Here is a 20,412-nt window from a genome sequence, read left to right as displayed (position 1 = left end):
CCCTTTCAGACGTCACTTTGATGGTACTTATTAGTTTTTCGATGAAGAATACCAAGTTTTTTCAGGCTTGTAATAGCATGCTAAAGACAGCTACAAGAATTGAAAACCAGCATTAAAAAAATCAAGGTTATAACACTGGTACCCTCGGCACCGAAAAAACATTTCAAAGATACTTGTTAAACAAGAAATTATGAGAAAACGTTGACAACAGTTCTACTGCCATATTCATACACAAAAAATGCTCCCATTCTGACAAAAATAAAAGAATCAGCTTGCCTCGGCTTTCTTCGTGATCCTCTCCTGCAGCTGCTTCAGCCTGCAAGGCGCATGTTGCAGCCACTTTTTTATCACACCCTCTATCTCATCTTGCGTCGCTGCAAATATTGTGTTTGAGCGAACCGCATCTGTGCAGAATGAAAGAAATTTAGCATGATGGGACACTTGTAAAAAAAGGGCACAGAACGATTGATACTGCATTATAGCTTGTTGCGTCAGTTGATGCAATTAGACAGGTGGAGTGTGAAGAAACACATATGGTAAGGGATGGGCACGGAGAGGCCTTTTTTTTAAAGCCCATCCTCCAGCTAATTACTAAATCTTATGAATAAAGCAGTGCCAGTCTATGTCATTCTTTTCTCGCCTGTGTCCTCACGCTGTACCCCAACTTAATCTGGTGGACAGTATATCCACTTACACCAAAGAAAGAACACACCTTGCTTGCTACAAAACTTTTTCATGTATTGAAAATGGTTAATGAAAACTTGCACGTGGCTTCTGCAGTATACAATTAATTTGTTCCCTTTCATTTTAAGATTATATGCAAAGCAACAGTGATTTATCAATTGTAGAATACACTCACTTTGCCTACCAAAGTTTAGTTGCTAATTTTCGGCTGCACTGTCAAAACAACTTTGATGAACAACATACCCTTTATGACAGCTGTCACATTCAAGTCTCTGAATTTGGACTTTCCTTTATTGCCCACCCAGCTGTAATTTTGGGCAACTCTGTCTTCCATTAAATAAGTCAAAATCCGTTTGGTTGTTGTCGCCACATTGTTGCCGCCAAGGCTCTTCAGTTCTTTAAGCTGAAAAAAAGAAATATATGTAGCACAAGAAATCATTTCGTGCTTCACATGACCAGAAAGCGTCCTTCACAATGAAACTTAGGAAAAAAAAAATTCACCACCAGCTATCGAACCACCATCCGAGCAGATCAGCTTCCTTGATCCAGACGCGAGAGCACTATATTACTGCAGCCAGTCGTATATCTAAAACTGTAGTACACTCTTGCACTCTGCAGTAAACATTGTCTCCATCAAGTTCCAGATGCAAAACACTTTCGCGCTTTGCAGTGAACATCGTCATCTTCTTGAAGTTCCACCTGCACCGCTCCTTCACTTAGCCTAGGTAAAAAGGCCGTCACTAGATAGCACACATTTGTGGAAATATTGGAACGGTAGTGATAGTAATGATAGTAAGAGAAATGCATCTTGCTTCATGGTGCTCCTCATCAACTGCTCACCGATTGCAGTCGCTGCTTCCTTTCTAAAGTTGTTAATGACCTTCTGCGCTCATGCGCTACGCGCCACAACTTCACAAGGGCCTACCATCCACAAACGAATGGTCTTACTGAGCGCCTTAATCGTACCCTGACCGATATGATGTCAATGTATGTTTCTGACCATCACCGTGACATCTCTTTACCTTTCATAACATTCGCTTATAACTCCTCACGACATGATATCGCCGGATACTCTCCCTTTTATCTACTCTTCGGCCGCGACCCTCTACTTCCCTTCGACACCTTACTGCCTCTTGACGATTCTTCCTGCAGTTACGCTTCTGATGCCACCGCCCGCGCTGTTGCCGCCCGTCATATTGCTCGAGACCAGCTTTGTGCGTCCCAGCGTTCTCAAAAGCACCGTTACGATCTCCAGCACCGTGGCGCCTACTACCCTCCTGGCTCCTTCGTACTCTGGCTCCCTGCTCGACGTGTAGGCATGAAACTTCTGCCCTGCTACGTGAGCCCTTACCAGGTCTTGCAGCAACTTACCGACATGACGTACGAGATTATCCCTGTGAACCGCCACTCTCCAGCAAACCATCATCCAGAAGTCGTGCATGTCGCCCGTCTCAAACCTTATATTTCGCGCTCACCTGTGTAGTCTACGCACCGGGACTGTGCTTCTTCCGCGGGGGGGGTATTGTTACGGTACGCAGTGAAAGAGACGATGACGAAGTGCTGGGCTAGTAGAGAAAGACGACGCTGCAGCTACCTCTGGTTCTCCTGCGAGTGTGTCCCTGACGGTAAACTTGCGGCTACGACGTACCATCGCCTCCTAATATCTCGACGTGCCTCGTAACAATATTATGGCCTAAAATTTTCATGTCAGCATTATTTGGAGCGAGAATCCGTTTTGCATTTCTTATGGTGACCATCATAGTGAAACGATGTACCTGATGCTTGCTTCATATTTTTTAGGGTCACTGTTCATGCAAGGCAGGCAACTCGGAACGATTCAAACACATGATTGCAATGATGCTGTTTGTAAACAGGTAAGCTAGTTTTATTCAGTTTTAGGGTGTGATTGCACACAAAGTTGTGAGAATGTAATGAACTAGTACATATGTAATTTTTTTTATTAATAACAGGACAGGCATTGATAACCTTGAAGTGTTGTCGTCAACAGACATGAAGCAAGCGTGGGGACGAATAAAAGCATCCTCAATGTATGAAGAAGGAACACTGCGTGAACTATGTCCCGTTCAGGCACAACCAAGGCTAGACCTCCAAGAAGTATTACGTAACATCAGGCAGCGCCTAATTGCTGCCGCTCTGAAGAGTGCACTGGCACTTCAATATCATGGCAGGGAAGAACACAGGCGTGTCAGAAAGCAAGATGGTGTTCCATCTACAGAGGAGAATATTCTGGTGAAACACGACTATGACTATGAACAAAATGGAACCATACAGAGATATGCAATTTTGATGTAACCTTTGAAGATACCACAAAGTGCAAGATATACAATTTCACAAGGTTTCATCTTATAGACGGTAAATAAAAGTTCTATTCCACACATGTAGAACTTTCAGAAGATCAGTCACTCTCAGTCCTTGCAGAGACGAGAGACCAGAATACAAAATGGATAAGAGAGCGCAAAGTGCGAATTACTAGCAGCACATGCCATGTGTATTTTACCTTTGTCCCAAGAGAGGATAGTTCCTGGGAGGACAAAGTGGCAATGATGCTTGAAAACCGTTTTTGCAGTAAGAGTGCCACAGAGTATGGGAAAGCGTCTGAGAAGAAAGCTCTGGAATACTATACCGAACTCTGGCAATGTCCCTACGCAGCTTGGGTTGGTAGTGAATGTGGCTTTGCCGTGGCTCGGGTACAGCCCAGATGGGGTTGTCTTCAAAGATGGTAGTCCAGTCACACTCATAAAAGTTGAGTCCGTTATTAGGTAAGAAAAAAGCAATTATTGAAGCGCCCCTGAGAAGAAGCTGAACTACTTGAAGCAAGAAGGACAGAACTTCGTGCTTAACAAGAATCATCCCTACTTCTCTCAAGTACAACTGGAAATGTTTGTACTCAATCTAAGGAAAGCTCACTGTTGTATATTCGCAAGCGGACTCATTAGTTCTCGAAGTGGAACGGTGTGACAACCATGTTTTATGAGCTTGTTAAGAGGCTGCAGTATGTGTACTTCAAACACGTGCTGCCCCACCTTACAAAACTTGCTGCCCAAAAGAGTAGTGATCATTAAACTTTTCAATACTACTTGGCTGGACACTATGTTGCAAATTTGATGTACAATAAGTAATTTTCGGAACTCTGCACAATGTGTGTAGTCTTTATTTTCATCACCACCAGCCATACCCACTGAAGACAAAGGAAGGCATTTTCCATAGCCTTCCAATTTATTTATTTATTCATTCAGGTAGTAAAAATCACTTGATGGCATTGTTGTAGGGGATGTTAGAGAGAGAAAGTACGAACAATGGCTAAGGGAGCAGGGTATCATTCAACAAATGTGAAGCAGTACAGAGCTGAACTTGAAATCAAGAAAATAATTTCACACATAAAGAAGAGACATCAAAATACACTTCCGAAAGCAACAGTCAGTTTCTTATTGCACAAATCATAAAAATGTTGGCTCAGTGCACTAAAGAATTCCTTGTCATTTGTCAACACTACTTCTTGGGCAATTTGTGGTTAGTGGCTATAGTGTTTATCTGATATGAGCTAGTTACAAATAGCGCTGTATTATTCTGTATAGCTTCCAATTTAGTAGTGAGGGTTACAGACTTAAAGTCCCGGAGTCCTGTGCCAGCTGCACTCATTTGATCTCTGCAAACTTCCTATAATCTCATCCTGCCCCCCCCCTCCCCCCCCCCCCCTTTGCTATGCTTGCCTTCCCTTAGAATCCATTCTGTTTCCTTTGAAGACCATCTATTATCTTGCTTTTACTTTATGTGACTTGTCCATGCACATTTCCTCATGATTTCTACAAGAATGCCATTAATGAATTTGTTCCCTTACCCATTTGGCACTTCATGGCTCAACATTGCGCTTACCAACTTTCCTGCCCTGCCCACACATACGTGTGGGTGCAGAAAATTTTTTTTTTTCCGGCTACTTTGCACGCCCCACGCACATTCCAGCCCAACCACCACGTTTGTGGGGGTTTCCCTCAATTAACCAATATGGCTAGTTCGCAAACGAGCCTCCAGGGGGACCACCGCAGCATTTTAAAGATGGCGCAAGCCAGAGGGAGCAAGCGGCCGCCGGCACCGAGACGTACGTAGCTGATAGTATTGATTATTCGCGTTTGTAAGACAATGTAATTATAAAATATGCTTACTGATTCATCAAAGAATACATCTGTAAAAGAAATAGGCATGATTGCGCCGAAAACAACTAGCGAGGGCTTCGCGATGTGCCACCCACTCATACGTGTGGGTTGGGCAGATGCGACTAGGGAGCTCTCAGAACGCAGCCATCGAACGCTAGCCGCTTGCTCTTTTAAAGTCGTTTTTTTTTTTTTTGCGAAGAGAAATGGTTGGCGCTTGCTAATATTGTTTTACATTTGTTCTCCAGGGATCTTCAATCCAGAATATGAAGATGACATGGAAGAAATTTTGAACATGTTGGAATCTTCTGATATTGAATGCATTAGTGACGACGACGACCCAGACTGGGAGTTACCCGAGCGCCAAGTTGCAAGCAGTGATGACGAAGATGAACAAAGTAAGGCATTGCGTGATGATGCTACAGTCGTGAACATGCAGAGTTCATCATCTGCAGCACAAAATCAGCCACCAGGCAAGGTCGAGTGGAAGGAGGAGACTTTTCAGGAGAAGTTGCGAGCTCCCTGTGATGATGATCAGAATGTCCTGCCCAACGTGCGTACGCCGCTTCAGTACTTTTCGCAGTACTTTGATGAGCCTTTCTTTGAAGACGCTTCAGAGAAAACTAATAATTACTGCTTGTCAACCACAAGCAAAATACTGAAGGCGACCTCGCAGAAAATCCGCCAACTGTTTGGTATGCATGTTATCATGGGTTGCATCCGCCTTCCAAATATCCACATGTATTGCCGGAGGGGCTACAAGGTGGAACAAGTGACCGACGTGATGTCGCGCGAGCAATTTAAAACCCTGCGAACATGCCTACATTTTGTGGATACCGAAACACCTCCGGAGAATCCAACAGAGAACCGACTGTGGAAAGTGCAGCCAATCATTGATGCTGTACGTAACCGCTGCCTCGAGCTACAGAGAACACCTGCCAGTTACTCCAATGATGAACAGGTCATTCCGTTCACTGGTAGGTGCTCTCTTCGACAGTATGTAAAGGGAAAGCCAAGGCCACTTGGCTTGAAAAGCTTTGTTTTAACTACTGCTGGACTGGTGATGGACTTTGAAGTCTACCAAGGGAAATTAACACCCCTTGCAGGTACTGCTCTTGGACTTGGTCCAAACGTTGTCCTCAGGCTTGTGCAAACACTGCCAAAGGAGTCCTCTGTCTACTTCGATAGGTATTTTACTACCATTCCACTTTTGGATGCACTGATCGAGAAGGGCATTGACGGAACAGGTACTAACATGTTAAACCGTGTCAGAAATGTTCATTTCAAAAGTGACGCGGCGATGAAGCAAGGTGACTCCCAAGAATTCGCAAGAGCCGGTGGAAAGGTGGTTGTTGTGAAATGGAAAGATAGTAAGTCCTTTACTATTGCTTCTACATGGATTGGTGCAAGTCCAGTTGAAACAGTGAAGCACTGGTCCAAGAAAATGAAGGAATATATTGACGTTCCTTCACCGGCAGCTGTCCGCAGGTACAACTCATTCATGGGAGGGGTTGATGTTTGTGACCAGCTAATGGAATACTACTGCATATCGATCAAAACAAAGAAATGGACTCTGAAAGTCAGTCTCCACATGGTGGACTTGGCCATTGTGAACGCCTGGATGGAGTATCGAGCGGACTGCAGTGGAAACAACTTCAAACGACGTGAAGTAATGGAGCTTGTGGATTTTTGTCTGGCTATCGGTGAAGCACTATGTGCATCACCAAAACGGTGCAGGTCTGGTAGTGCTGATGGCGATTTCATTGATGACACGCAAGCTGGCAAAGCCATCAGGGTGGCAAGAATTCCTGGTGTGGACAAGTGCACAGATGGGTTTGATATTTTCCAGTGGTTGACCCTATCAAGAATGCTAGGTGTTGCAGGCAGCCTGGCTGCTTGTCAAAAAGTCGCACGCGTTGTACGAAGTGTGATGTCTACCTTTGTTTGACAAGCGGAGGAACTGCTTTAAAGCATTCCATACCCCAGTTGAGGGGTGCAAAATCACATGCACTCATTTCTTTCATTGTACTGAATATCGTACTAATAAAAGCCCAGCCCACACGTAAGTGTGGGTTCATTTTGAACATGATGAACTAAATATTTGCATTCTTTGATGATGGAGGTAAGTTGAGAAGCCCACACAAACAAATAGCAGGAAAAAAAATGTTATTTATCAGGGTGGTTGTGTGCGGGCAGGAAAGGGTTACCAATTTAAATTGAAATCTTTTTGTAAGCCTTCCCGTTTCTGTACCACAGGCGAGTACTGGTAAGGTACAGCTATTACATACTTTCTTGACAGATACTCATAGCCTGTATTTCATGATCTGATAGTACTTGCCAAATGTGCCTCAACATAACCTTATTTTTCTACTTATCCCTTTCCTGGTGCAGATCAGTGACCACTGCATGTCCTACCGTATAGATCAGTATTGCACAGTCATATGTGGTGCAAGTGAAGGCATGGTGCTACATAAATATAAGCAAGTAGCAAATCACATTTTCAGATGCATGCACAACACAAGCATCATCGTTACAGCAAATTACTATTGACGAATCTCTCCTCGGCCAGTATTGGGGCAGACAGGTTATCTATCCCTGCTTTTATGACAAACATTTGATCAAGTACGCCCACGATTTCCCATGGGACAGGACCTTTCAGCACTTTAAAAACTTTCATCCTTTGAATAGCCCGTTCATCATGCACACGTGCCCTAGTAATACTGATTGTTTTCTTAGCACCTTCTGCTGAGAACTGTGCTTGGTGGTGCAAAAAAGGAGACTGCACAACCCTCAGTCCTAGGCCGCTCACATGTCATCTACTTTGAAACCTTTGTCAATCATGACGTCATCCTCATAGCTGTTCAGTTTCGTTAGAACATCAGACTTCTGCACACATGCTTTATCCGAGGCCCTGCCGCCAGAGCCATTGCTGACAAACGTTATGTCACCTGGCGAAACACCTATGAGCACTTTTGCTGTGTGGCATCCTTTATAGTGGGAATATGTCAAAATCCGACATGAAGAGGAGTGCGACTTTTCAATTTGAATTTCTGTGCAATCTAGCACCACACGCACTTCTTTGTAAGCCTCAAAACAACGTGGCAAGTTCTTTGAGATTTCATTCTTTGTGGGCCATGGTACTGTAGCCTCAAGTACAGCTGCAAGACTGTGCACAGTAGAATAAAAGTCTGTGGATAGTTGTCTTGCTCATTGCAAACAATGTGGCAAGACATGCGAATCACAGGCAGGTCTTCAAGCGAACAAAGGCGAGGACAACCAGTTCAAACACAGTCATCTCGCTAACTGTTGTGTCTAGAAGAGCTACCTCGTTTGATATGGAGAGAAGGCTGGGCATTGTTGCTACACCTGTAAATGCCTGTACAGCAGAATCTGCAACTAGCAGTTCTACAAGCTTAGTCTTTTTAGTGAAAGAATTAGTGTTAACCTGTACTCTCTTGTCATTTTGGGCATTCCACACTGAAAGTGCTAGGAGAGCATCAATAGCATCTCTCTGCAGGTACTGATCTGGTTGTTGCATCGTCAGAGAAGCCTCCACCTGACAGCATCTGCTGTGCGTCCTCAGGCATCTGTATGGGAAAAAAAATGTGAATGAGACCCTGAAAGGAATGTATCACATACGCTACTCCAGATGTACTTGAGCGGGATTACATAGCCTCATGCTCACAGTAATTATTGAGCAATACTAAAAAGAGGTGGCATTTTCTCTCCATTTTCATGCAAAATTACAACAAAGATTACCTGCACATCCTCTTCTTGACCGTTTTCTCCTTCTTCTGGCTTGAGTGGTGAAGAATTGAGCTTCGTAATGCTTCTGTCTTTGGGGGAAACCTCTAAAAGTACAAATATACAAATTTCTTATGAACCAAGGAATTCTGCTTATTGCAATATCAATTGCAATGACAGCAATCAGTATCGTAATTTTTAACAGGTGCAGTAATCTGCAGCTCATTAGGTGCTCATAATTATTTGCTTATGTTAAATAAGGCAAAAGAAATGTTATCCAAGAAATGAACATGATTAAAATCGAAAACTTACTTCGACAAACCCTGGCAGCAGCTCATGCAGAACGGGCTGTTGATGCTTGAGATCTAGATGCATCAAGGCGGTCATGGCCCTTTAATGGCAGGCACTGTGGTGGGATGGCAGTCTTCAACCTCTTCCGAACAGGCGTCCATACCTTTGGGTCTGCGTTGCAAAATGCGAATTACACATTTGTTAAAAGACATCGTTCAGTTGTTACACTATCCACATGTCAGAAGTCGTTAGAACTTGTCAATAGTCACACAAAATTGCTTCTGCTGGGTTACACAAAATGTATAAAAAATTGGTGACTTCCATAAATGGCAATAAAAGAAATAGCGCTCAAGTGCTGCCAGCCGATAAAAGCTGCAATTCTCATGGCACTCGCATCAAATTCGCTGCTTTGGCCGGCGAAGTGATGAGCCGTTTTGCTTTTCCCTGCCCATGATTCTCCTGGAATAGCTTAGTAGCAGTAAACTGTGTAGTTTGAAACAGGACACTCGCGCAGCTTCACGGTCAAAGACTAGACTAGACCTTCAAGCGGTCTGCGGGCCGCTTCTAAGCAATCAGAAAAAAAAAATTACTGGTCGCTGCTTGCGCTTTCGGTTGCACCGAGTTGCGTGAGTGAACTCCTCCATAGCCGAGAAAAGTGATGAAAGTGACTGCATATGCTCTCATGGCGCAGTGTGTGGAAAACACAACTGCAAGTCCCACTAAATGCTAGGCGCTCTACACAGCACCCGAGCTCAAGCGATTACTTTCGGTTTGGTTTGGTTTGGTTTGTGGGGTTTAACGTCCCAAAGCGACTCAGGCTATGAGAGACGCCGTAGTGAAGGACTCCGGAAATTTCGACCACCTGGGGTTCTTTACGTGCACTGACATCGCACAGCACACGGGCGCCTTGCTTTTCGCCTTCATCGAAAAGCGGCCGCCGAGGCCGGGATTCGATCCCGCGTCCTTGGGAACAGTAGTCGAGCGCCGTAACCACTGCGCCACCCCGGCGGGTCGATTACTTTCGAACTCATCACTATAGTACTACAGTCGAACCCGGTTATATCGAACCCGGATATATCGAATTTCGGTTATATCGAACTCATGGAATATCCCCTTGAAAATACCATGTAAAAGTATAGGAAAGCCGCGACATATATCGAACTCAATTTCACCGGTCGTTCGATATATCGAACTCCGCACCACGCACTGGAAAGTGTGCCTTCCCCAAAGACGATCGCGTCACCCTTGGCCGTTTGCCGCGTGACATTTTCAAGCCACGCGCTGAAGGTATGAGAGGGGACAGTTCTGGACAGTGCCGCGCCCATTCCCCAAAGGCGCGCGCATCTTTCCCGCGCGCCAACACATGACGTTTGCAAGCCATGTGCGTGGGTGTGCCCATTCTTTTGCCAAGCTATCTCTCTCCTTCAGCACGCGCTACGCATGCGCCAAGCCAGCTCAGCCCGTTTTCAGACAGACACCGGACAATTTCGCCAGCGTGGCTATGGCGCCTGCGAACGTTGTGGCAGCTGTTTTTTTTTTATTTATTTTTTGAGTCATCCTTTCTTATCGTTGTGCTGTACGCCGTAAGATATGGCGGCTGGCTTTTTTTTTTTTTTGGCGGGAGCCGTTTATCTTTGCATGTATGAATCAACGAAAGCACGCGGTCTGCTGCTGCGATCATGACGACCGCCCCAAGCGCGGCGTGATAAATCGAACCAGGCTTGTGCAATCAAGCCATCACGGGCACTCTGCCAAGTTCGCTCCCCGCCACCGGAGGAGCTATAAAAAGACGCGCCCTGACGTTATCGCTGCGCAGCATCTTGGCACACTGCCATGAAAGCTGCGGATGCGACGACCGAAACAGTGACGCGCGCCATCGACATGCAAGCGAAAACGCTCGCGATTTCTGCCGCAGGGACATAGAAACCTTGTATTGGGCTGTCCCGGTGGCTCAAGCAGCAAGAGGGACGCAGTTCCAACAAGTTTGAAATTTTTCGCTCTGTCGCTGAGATCGCTCAATCGCTTGCATGTGAGCGAGCTGGCCTTAACGCATTTTTTTTTTCAAATTCTCGGGTGCAAAAGTGGAGGGTGGGTTCATTATGCGACAAATACGGTATCGTTTTTTTGCATCGTAATGCCGTCACAAGCCAATTTTTGTATATCGAATTATCGATATATCGAACTATTTCGCAATCCCCTTCGAGTTCGATATATCCGGGTTCGACTGTACAAAGTGTTGGGCAATCACCAGCCTTAAAAAAACCAATAAATTACGTTGAAATAATGAGGAGCTCATCGGAGGCAATGGCCGAGAGAATTTCACTCTGGCGAGTCGGCTGCCACCAGAATAAGCTTGGTTATTGTACCATCTGTTTCAAGAAATGAGCAGAAATAGCTATGCGTTATCAGTACCACACGCAGAGCTCAGGTGGATCCTTTCCGCATGTAAACATTGCGTGCTTGCTGGCATGTGCTGTGTAACGATTTGCAAAAGGTGTGTACCAATCGCAAAAAAAAAAAAAAAAATGAATCGCAAGCAGACACGTTCACATTTGACCGAAGGCAAAAAAATATTTCATCTACTACCTGTACGGCTCCAGAAGAAATCGTCGTCTATGAAATGTACGCTGCAGACTCATTTCCCGCGTCACGGTCTTTCCGATCTAGAGCTTTATACCCCATTCCTTCTTTAAACGTTCGTCGCTGGGGAATGAGTGCAGGCTAATCTGATTAATGACACCTCTATTTGTGCACTGCGGCACACTACACATTCGCTTACTTCCAGACTTTTTCTCCATTTCCACCGAAGCACAAAGAGAGTTGTTCAAATGGACGCACCACCTACGCACGGAGAGAGACTCCGCGAACTCTCGCTGCCGACAGCCACCACTGGATCGTTTCGCTCGTCGGCCGCACGGTGGCTGCAGCGTCTACGGAACTTGCAAATTGAATATCGGCCGCATTTCGATCGAGGCGAAAAGCATGACTCCCGTGTGCTATTCGATGTCTGTGCATGTTGAAGAACTGCAGGTGGTCAAAATTTTCGGAACTCAGAGCAACAGCTTCTCTCATAGCCTGAGTCGCTTTGGGATGTTAAACCCCATAAACCAAACTATCCGAAAGTGTGTAAACAGGCAAAAACCGATGGGTTAAAAGATGCAACCCAACCTTGACTGTTCTTTCACGACTTGAGCTGCAGCTTTTTTCCTAAGTGGAGCACAATGTTTGTATGAGCTCAGTGCACTCAGGAGGGTTATTTTCACCATTAGTTTCGCGGAAGGCGTTTGCGCAGTACTGATATCTCACGATTAATGCAAGTCTACTGTATTTTTATTACTTGGCAGAGCCAGATGCTGAATGGAGAAACAGTTTTGTAAATGCTTGTCCGTAATCATGCCAGGGAGCAAATTCAGAATCCAGAAATACTTGCACATTTAAAAAAATTTATCAGCACATTACAGTTATCAGCACAACAAAATGATCACTCCTCCTCCTTTTCTGTTTTCTTGACACCAAGTGTAACGAGTACCCAACAAGGCTGTAAATGTTTTGTTGGGTTGCATCTAGATTAACCTCTGTTAGGATAATTGCACCTTTTTTCTGCTGGCTATCTACATAAGCACGTAGCAGATCACAGTTTTTGTTTATGGTACGTATGTTTACATGCAACAAACATGAATCCTGCATCAACCCTTCTTTTAAAACCTGGTTTAGGTGAGAATCCCAGTCAGAAAATGATATCAACTCAGCCATTAGCTTATTTTTTCCAAATCACTTTCCGTTGCAATGTTGATAGCAGTACTTCCTTCTTGCCGCCTTGCAAAGACCTTCCCACTGCGCATCCAGACAAATTTATAACCCTGCTGTTTGCTCCTGTCTGCTCAGCCAAAACAACTTCTTTTGTGCTCGTGTCAAGTTTTCATTTATGTAGATGTCATCAGACTGCAATGCATATTTCTTCGAGATCCAATTGCCACAATCAGCTACATCTTTAAATCTGACAATGATTGGGGGTACCTTATCTTTCTGCTCTTTTAGCCTGTGAACAGCTTCAAGGAAGTGACGCTGGACTGTTGCTATTTATAGCTTTGCGCTCAGTCCCGCAGAACTTTGTACAGATCTTTGACCTGATTATAGGGAACGCCATGCAGCTCAACATTTTTCCGCCCCGAGTATTGTTCAGCATGCTCGGAGTCCTCCACTATGGCGTCTCTCATAGCCGGAGTCGCTTTAGGACGCTAAACCTCACAAACAAAACCATCAACTTCTTCCTTCAGTCTTGGGATTTTGGCATCCTTTTCTGAAATCTGCATCAGCTCTGCTGATGTGGTTTTTAGTTCTGCAATATCCTTTTTTTGCCATGCCAAGGTGGCCATAACTTGGTCATATTTATGCAACCGGAGTTTTATTGAGGCTTCTATTCCTGCTGTTGGTGTGCATTGTCTGTCTACCTTTTTTTTCCAGCTTCTCCAGTTGGACCAAAACTAGAACCATCTTTTGGCTAACCATCTCAATCAGTTTTGTTACATGACCCATTTCACTCTTCTTTCCCCCTCCTTTTCCCACTGAATTCTGCGTCACTGCTTTCTGATGTTTGTTCATCTGATTCCTGCTTTTTACAGCTGTCACACCAGTGGTCAATTTTGCGCGATGTCAATTTTTTGACAGCTTTTTTAGTCATTCCCGCACATTTACCGATGTGGTATGCTTTCTTGCATTTAGCACATGATGCACTGTCTTGACCGTTTTCAAGCAACTTTGAACAATTCGTGCAATTGCGCGGCGGCATGTTTCGATACAGGAATGCAGTCCAGTGAAGCAGAGACAAGAACGTCTCATCCCACTTGAAAGGCCTCTTACCAGAAGAAAGCAGCTAGACCAGCAAGCTGATCAGTGCCCCACAAGACTGCACTCCAGCATCGTTTGGTTCTTCGTTTTGTAGGCTTAGGCTCCTTCCAGGCTCCTGACGTCATCGCTGCCTTGGACATCAAGCGACGAATGTTATCGCTGACGCGGCCAAATACGTGGCTTAGTTGCACCGTGCATTGTCCGTTGCTCGGTCCTTGATCATGTGGCAAGTAGCCGGTAGACAGCAAGGTGAACTTAGGCAGCAGGCAATCGGCAAAGGCAGGACCTAAAAGAAAGCAGCAAGATCAGCATGCTGCTCGGTGCCTCAGCAGACTACACTCCAGATAGCCATTATAGACCAGTATCTATACTTAAAGCTATAGATCAGCACCCATCAAACCTTTAGCTAGCTGGACTACTGTATGTCTATGAGGATAAAAAGTGGCAACTATATGATTCCCTTCATATGTAAATAGAGTATTGTATTGTATTGTATTGGGGTTTTTTGGCGCATAAGCAACTCAGGCTATCATGCGCCAAGAGCAAGGTTAAAATCTGTGCTTATTTAAAAAGGGGAAAAAGGTTCGTTAAAGTTTACAGTTTATTCAGAACGTCTGCTTCTTTTAAAAAACTAAGAACACATGTTAAGTTTATTATTGCTCTTTCTCCTAAAAGTAATTTGGGATGGAAAGGGATGGCACGATCATAAAAAATAGTGAAATGCTTTCTCCGTAGTGTCTCTAGTTTTGGGCATGTAATCAGGATGTGGTTGACGGTGAGCACTTCTCCGCATTCTCCACACGTAGGCTTATCTTGTTTCATTAGTAAAAAGTTATGTGTGAGATGTGTGTGCCCGATACGCAGACGGCATACTGTAACCTCCATGAAGCGTTCTTGATGAGTGCTTGTTTCCCATTCTTCTATTTTGGGCTTTACGAGGTGCAATTTATTACTTTCTTGGTTATTCCATATAGACTGCCATATATCCTTTTGTTTTCGTTTAATTAACTTTATGCAATCCTTATAAGGTATGTTTACTTTCTCTATTTCTTTCCTGCCTGCTTGAGCAGCACACACGTCTGCTCTCTCATTTCCTTCAATGCCCATGTGGCTTGGAACCCAACAGAATATTATGTTATGTCCTTGGGTTGAGATCTTTATTACATCGTGTATTATGTTACCGAGTAATGGCATGACTGCATTTCTGGAGTTTAGAGCTGTGAGCACACTCAGTGAATCTGTATAAATAACACTGTTCTCGATGCCCTCGTACACAATTTTTGCTACAGCTACCAGGACAGCATAACACTCGGCTGCAAATATTGATGCACATTGAGGAAGTCGAATAATTTTTTCGGAGTTCCGATCCACTACAGCGCAGCCCACATAGGAGGCAGTTTTTGATCCATCCGTGTAAAACTCTGTGCATTTGCTATATTTCTCTTTTAGTGCGTGATATTCTTGTAATATATGTTCTGTAGGAGTTTCGCTCTTTTTGAACTGTGTAAGAGTGAGGTCACAGACTGTTGGAAAGTTGTACCATGGGGCCAGGGGCCTATTTTCTTGAGCGACATCAGGCAAGGTGTCCAGAATATGGAGCTCACGGCAAATGTCTTCAAATCGCATAATCAATGGTCTGGTTGTCTGAGGCTTATTTGTGAATATTGTTCGGGAGGGGCAAGTTGTGACAACCGGGTAACAGATGTGTTTTTTTCGTGTCCTTATTTTGAGAACGTAAGCGCATGTGAGTGCATTTCGTCTGTCTTTCAGTGAAGGCTCGTTCGTTTCCACATAAAGACTATTTATTGGGGATGTTCTGTACGCTCCGCACGCAAGGCGAAGGCCTAAGTTATGTACCGGGTCTAATTTTTTAAGGTATGAAGGTCTAGCTGAACCATATACTATGCTCCCATAGTCTAAGCGTGAGCGTATAACAGAGCGGTATATATGTAGAAGACATGCCCTGTCGGATCCCCAACGTTTCCGCGAAAGAACTTTCAGTATGTTAAGAGATTTGGAAGCTTTCTTTTTCAGTATATTTATGTGTGGTAGAAACGTAAGTTTTTTGTCGAACGTAATGCCTAGAAATTTGTGTTCAGTTTTCACCGGTAATTCTTTTTTATTTAAGTGGAGGACAGGGCTGTTCTGAATGCCTCGCTTGAGCGAAAACATAACTGCCACCGTCTTCTGAGGAGAAAACTGAAATCCATTTTTGTCGGCCCATTTCGCTAGTTTATTAATTGTTATTTGTATTTGCCTCTCACATGTTTGTATGTTTGAGGATGTGCAGGCTATCTGAAGGTCATCTACATAGAGCGAAAACATAACAGAATTTGGGATTTCTCTGCAAATGGAATTCATTTTTACAACGAACAGGGTTGTGCTTAGAATGCACCCTTGTGGCACCCCGTTTTCCTGAACAAAGCTTCTAGACAGGGTGGCGCCGAGACGGACTTGGAAAAAACGGTGTGAGAGAAAGTTATTTAAAACATTTAGCATTCGGCCTTGGATGCCTAGATCTGCTAAATCCCGCAGGATCCCGTACCTCCACGTTGTATCATAGGCTTTCTCTAGATCGAAGAAAACTGCGAGGCAATGCTGTTTATGTATAAAAGCCTCTCGGACAGTGTTTTCAAGGCGTACTATGTGGTCAGTTGTTGAGCACCCTTTCTTAAAACCGCACTGATGAATATCAATAAGTTCATGAGATTCTAAAACAAAGGTTAATCTAGTATTTAAAATAGTTTCAAAAGATTTCGCTAGACAACTGGTGAGAGCAATAGGTCTATAACTGTTAGGAGAAGTTGGCAGTTTTCCTGGTTTTAAGAATGGTACAATAATGGCCCTTTTCCAAGCTTCCGGCAATTTCCCTAGAACCCAAACTTTGTTAAAAAATTTCAGAAGTGCCTCTACAGAGGCTTCGGATAGATGAGCAAGCATCTCGTAATGAATTTGATCAGGACCTGGTGCAGTTTGTTTACCTCTAGCTAGGACTTTCTTTAATTCTTGCAGTGTAATTAAACTATTGTATGGTTTGTTCGTGCTGCCACTTGTTGGAAGCTTTTGTTTTTCAGCTGTGCTCTTATATTTTAGGAATGTTTCTGTGTAGTGTGTAGAATTTGAAACCTTATGAAAATGTTCCCCTAATATATTTGCCTGCTCTTCGATGCTCGTTTGCATACCAGGTGCTGTGAGAATCGGAATTGTATATGAGGAGAAGCTGCCATTTAGTTTGTGGACTTGTTCCCACATTCTTTTAGATGGTGTTGAGCTGTTTATAGATGTCACGAATTTCTGCCATGATTGTTTTTCGGCGTTGCGACGAATATAACGAGCTTTAGCTTTAACTTTTTTATAAGCTGTCAAATTTTCATATGTTGGGTATCTTCGAAACTTACCCCAGGCTTTATTTTGTTGTTTTTTTGCCTCCCTACATTCCCGTGTCCACCAGATTTTGCTGTTTTGTTGTACCATTGCTGAGGTTTGTGGAATGGCAAGGCGCGCGGCATTTATAATGCAATCTGTGATGAGTTTATTCATTTTATCTACGCTATGCTCCTCTGAAAAAATTGTTTCCAAGTCTGCTTCTGTTCTAAAAAAATCCCAGTCTGCTAAATGGAGTTTCCAACGTCGTGGTTTGGTTGGTATGACAGATGTTGAAGATGAAGATGATAAACTGATTAGTGCAGGTAGGTGATCACTCCCATATGGATTATTTAAAACATTCCATTTAAAATCGTTAAAAATAGAGGGCGAGCAAAAGGACAAATCTAAAACGCTCATCTTTCCTGTGTTTGGAGAACAGAAAGTAGGTTTTCCGGAGTTTAACAAACATGTGTTACTGCAAAGAATAAGGTTCTCTATAACTTGGCCTCGCGCGTCAGTTTTCTCACTACCCCACAGGGGTGAGTGCCCATTAAAATCGCCTACTACCACGTATGGCTCTGGAAGCTGGCTAAAAAGATGTTCTAAATCATGGAGAGTTATTTTTAGGTGAGGTTGAATATACACGCAACACACAGTAATGGTTTTATATGTAAGTAATGTGGCTGCCACAGCTTCTAATCTGGTGTTTAATTGGTGTTCTCGGGCTGCAATACCATTTTGCACTATAATGGCCACTCCACCGGAAAGTCTGCTGGCTTGTTGTCGGTCTCGGCGGAAGACTTGATATTTATTTAGTATTTTTGTGTGCTTGGGACCTAGATTTGTTTCTTGCAAGCAAAGCGCAACAGGTGAGAGTGTGGTTAGGATATCTTTTATGTCGTTTATGTTGGTTAAAAGTCCCCTGCAGTTCCATTGCACTAGGAACACCATCTTATTCTTTTGTGAGTTTAGAAGTAGAGTTATTATTTTTCAGGGCCCGTGATGCGGGCCCTGTCTTTCTTGGATCGTTCCAAGGAGCTTCGCCGTCTGTGTGACGACGAAGGCACATGGCCATCTTGGCTGGATGTGTCCATCACCTCTTCAGAGGAGGCGGACAGTTGTGCCGGAGGCGCGTGTTCATTGTTTTTAGACCCCGCCTCAAGGGCAGAGGTCTTGTGGGCCACCGCCCCTGAGGAACGGGTGGCCTGTTTTTGGGGTGGAGTGGTAGTAACCACTTCCACCAGGGGCGCAGAAGGCCCTACCTCAAGCTCACTTTGTGTGGCCTGGGCAGGTGTTGAAGGCCGGTGTGGTGCCTCGCCCCGTCGCACCACTTCGGCGAGATTTGGCTTTGCCGTGAACTGGAATGCTGTGCGTTTTGTCTGGAAGTATTTGGTTCGTGCTTCTTTGTAAGTTATATTCTCAGTTGTTTTGATGGTAATGATTTGCTTTTCATCTTTCCAAGTTGGACAAGCTCTTGAGTAAGCGGGGTGCTCCCCGTCACAGTTTGCACAGTGCGGTGCTGCAGCACAGTTGTCTGCATTATGTTCGCTTGATGCACATTTGGCACATGTGGTACGGCCGCGGCAGCTCTGTGATCCATGACCATACCTCTGACATTTGAAACATCTTCTTGGATTTGGTATATATGGCCTGACATTTACTTTTATGTATCCCACTTCAATTGATTCTGGGAGCGTGCTGCTGTTGAAAGTCAAAACAAGATGTTTGGTGGGGATTTCCTTGTCATCCTTTCGGATCTTGATTCTGTAGACACCTATGACATTTTGGTCAGCAAGTCCTTCTGCCATTTCTTCCTCAGTCAGGGACAAAAAGTCACTTTCTGATATAACACCTCGGACAGTATTGAGAGATCGGTGGGGTGTGATGGAGATGGGTATGTCCCCAAGTGCCACAATATTTTTCAGATTAGAGAACTGATGTTTGGTCCTGACTTCAAGCAAGAGGTCACCATTTGTTAGTTTGGTTACCTTGTAACCGGGGCCTAGGCTTCCTGTGAGACATTTTGATACCGTAAATGGAGAGATTTTTCTAGCTGGGATTTCTGACTGTTCACTATGAACAATGTGGTATTTCGGAAAGGTTTCTTTTTGTTTTTGCACGAACTGGCCTGTTACATCGGTCCGCCCTCTTTTGTTTGGAGGGCGATCATGTGTTGAAGATAGAGAGTCCATGAAAGGGTTTGCTTTTTCGGTAGTTGTGCCAGCCACCCACCACGGAGCCCAACAAGGGGGCGAGACAGGAAACTTGCAACAAGCCCTGCTGACGCCAGCTGTACACCTCTACTATAACCGAATATGGGTAACTCAGGGTAGCTACTCCACACAAGGTTAACCCTTGCCGCCAGGAAAAAGGAAAAAGCAAGAAAGGAGGAGGAGACAGGACAGTGCCAAGAAAAGAGATAGGAAAGTGAAAGATAAGGGGGAGGACAGGAAAAGGCGACTGCCGATTTCCCCCGGGTGGGTCAGCCCGGAGGTGCCGTCTGTGGGAAGCGTGGGCCAAAGTGGTGTGTTGCCTCCGCCGAGGGGCCTTAAGGGTCCAAACACTCGGCATCGGCTCAACCACCAGGATCCCCTTTTCCCCAGACACGGCAATGCCACGCACGGCTAAGCGTGGGTGCTGGGGTCCGTGGTGTCGCACAGTACACGCAATCACCTGCTTTAACAGGTGCCCCCTGCGGGGATGTAAATAGAGTGATATATATTTTAAAGCTATAGACCAGCACCCATCAAACCTTCTTTAGCTAGCTATACACAATTTGTTTCGATACCTGGAGTCTGCCATATTGCTACATTCCAGCGCCGCCGCCATTACGGGCTGTTACTGAGGCTGCATACTGTATGTGGGGCTGCATCAGTGATGCTGTGATACCTCTGAAACTAACAACAGTAACATATAAAAAGTGCTCATATTTTTTGCTATTTAATTAGAACGAAGGCCTGTGACCTAAAAGAGGCAGAGGCATAGAAAAGCCTCGAGCCCTACAATCAGCTGCAGTGTGGCTGAGTGGGCCAGGTGCTGAGCCATGAAGCAGCTCATAATATTGTGTATATGAGGGCAGATATATGTCCTTCACAGGCAGTCAACAAAAGGCCATGGTTGTCATGGGCCTGTATACGAAAAGAGGGAAGAGTGGTCACAGCTGGCTGCTAGTGCAAGGCTGGAAAGGCACGAGTTTGTAGCCATATTGGCGCCCTGTTGTGGAAGCTGGAGATGGGCATCCAGCTAGGAATCACCGGCAGCTCCTGCACCGATAAGGCAGCGGCATGGAAGCGAGCTACTAAAAAAATGT

The 20,412-nt window shown here is 44.6% G+C and overlaps 2 protein-coding genes across 3 annotated transcripts in view; both read right to left on the bottom strand.

The window, feature by feature from the left end:
• Positions 1 to 230: 230 nt before the first annotated feature.
• Positions 231 to 20,412, bottom strand: part of LOC146196216 (uncharacterized) — a 102,765-nt gene continuing 82,583 nt past the window's right edge. Inside the window, exons 5-10 of one of the 2 annotated variants that reach the window (XM_084598123.1) lie at positions 13,749 to 14,022; positions 8,910 to 9,059; positions 8,613 to 8,704; positions 8,299 to 8,440; positions 928 to 1,087; positions 231 to 404 (exon numbers count right to left, since the gene is read on the bottom strand). In XM_084598123.1, coding sequence (XP_084454249.1) covers positions 268 to 404; positions 928 to 1,087; positions 8,299 to 8,440; positions 8,613 to 8,704; positions 8,910 to 8,984 — 606 coding nt within the window. In that variant the 5' untranslated portion in view covers positions 8,985 to 9,059; positions 13,749 to 14,022 and the 3' untranslated portion in view covers positions 231 to 267. Of the gene's footprint in view, positions 405 to 927; positions 1,088 to 8,298; positions 8,441 to 8,612; positions 8,705 to 8,909; positions 9,060 to 13,748; positions 14,023 to 19,843; positions 20,366 to 20,412 lie in introns of those variants that run through there. The other variant, XM_084598124.1, reaches the window with a different exon arrangement.
• Positions 17,932 to 19,376, bottom strand: LOC146196219 (uncharacterized). The gene has a single exon (XM_084598122.1). It carries the CDS (start codon positions 19,292 to 19,294, stop codon positions 18,086 to 18,088), a length of 1,209 nt encoding a protein of 402 aa, XP_084454248.1. The 5' UTR covers positions 19,295 to 19,376; the 3' UTR covers positions 17,932 to 18,085.

This window comes from Amblyomma maculatum, chromosome 3 (assembly GCF_055883805.1).
Source record: "Amblyomma maculatum isolate TAMU_Amacu chromosome 3, ASM5588380v1, whole genome shotgun sequence".
NCBI lineage: Eukaryota > Metazoa > Arthropoda > Arachnida > Ixodida > Ixodidae > Amblyomma > Amblyomma maculatum.
This window is presented reverse-complemented; position numbering and strand designations above follow the sequence as displayed.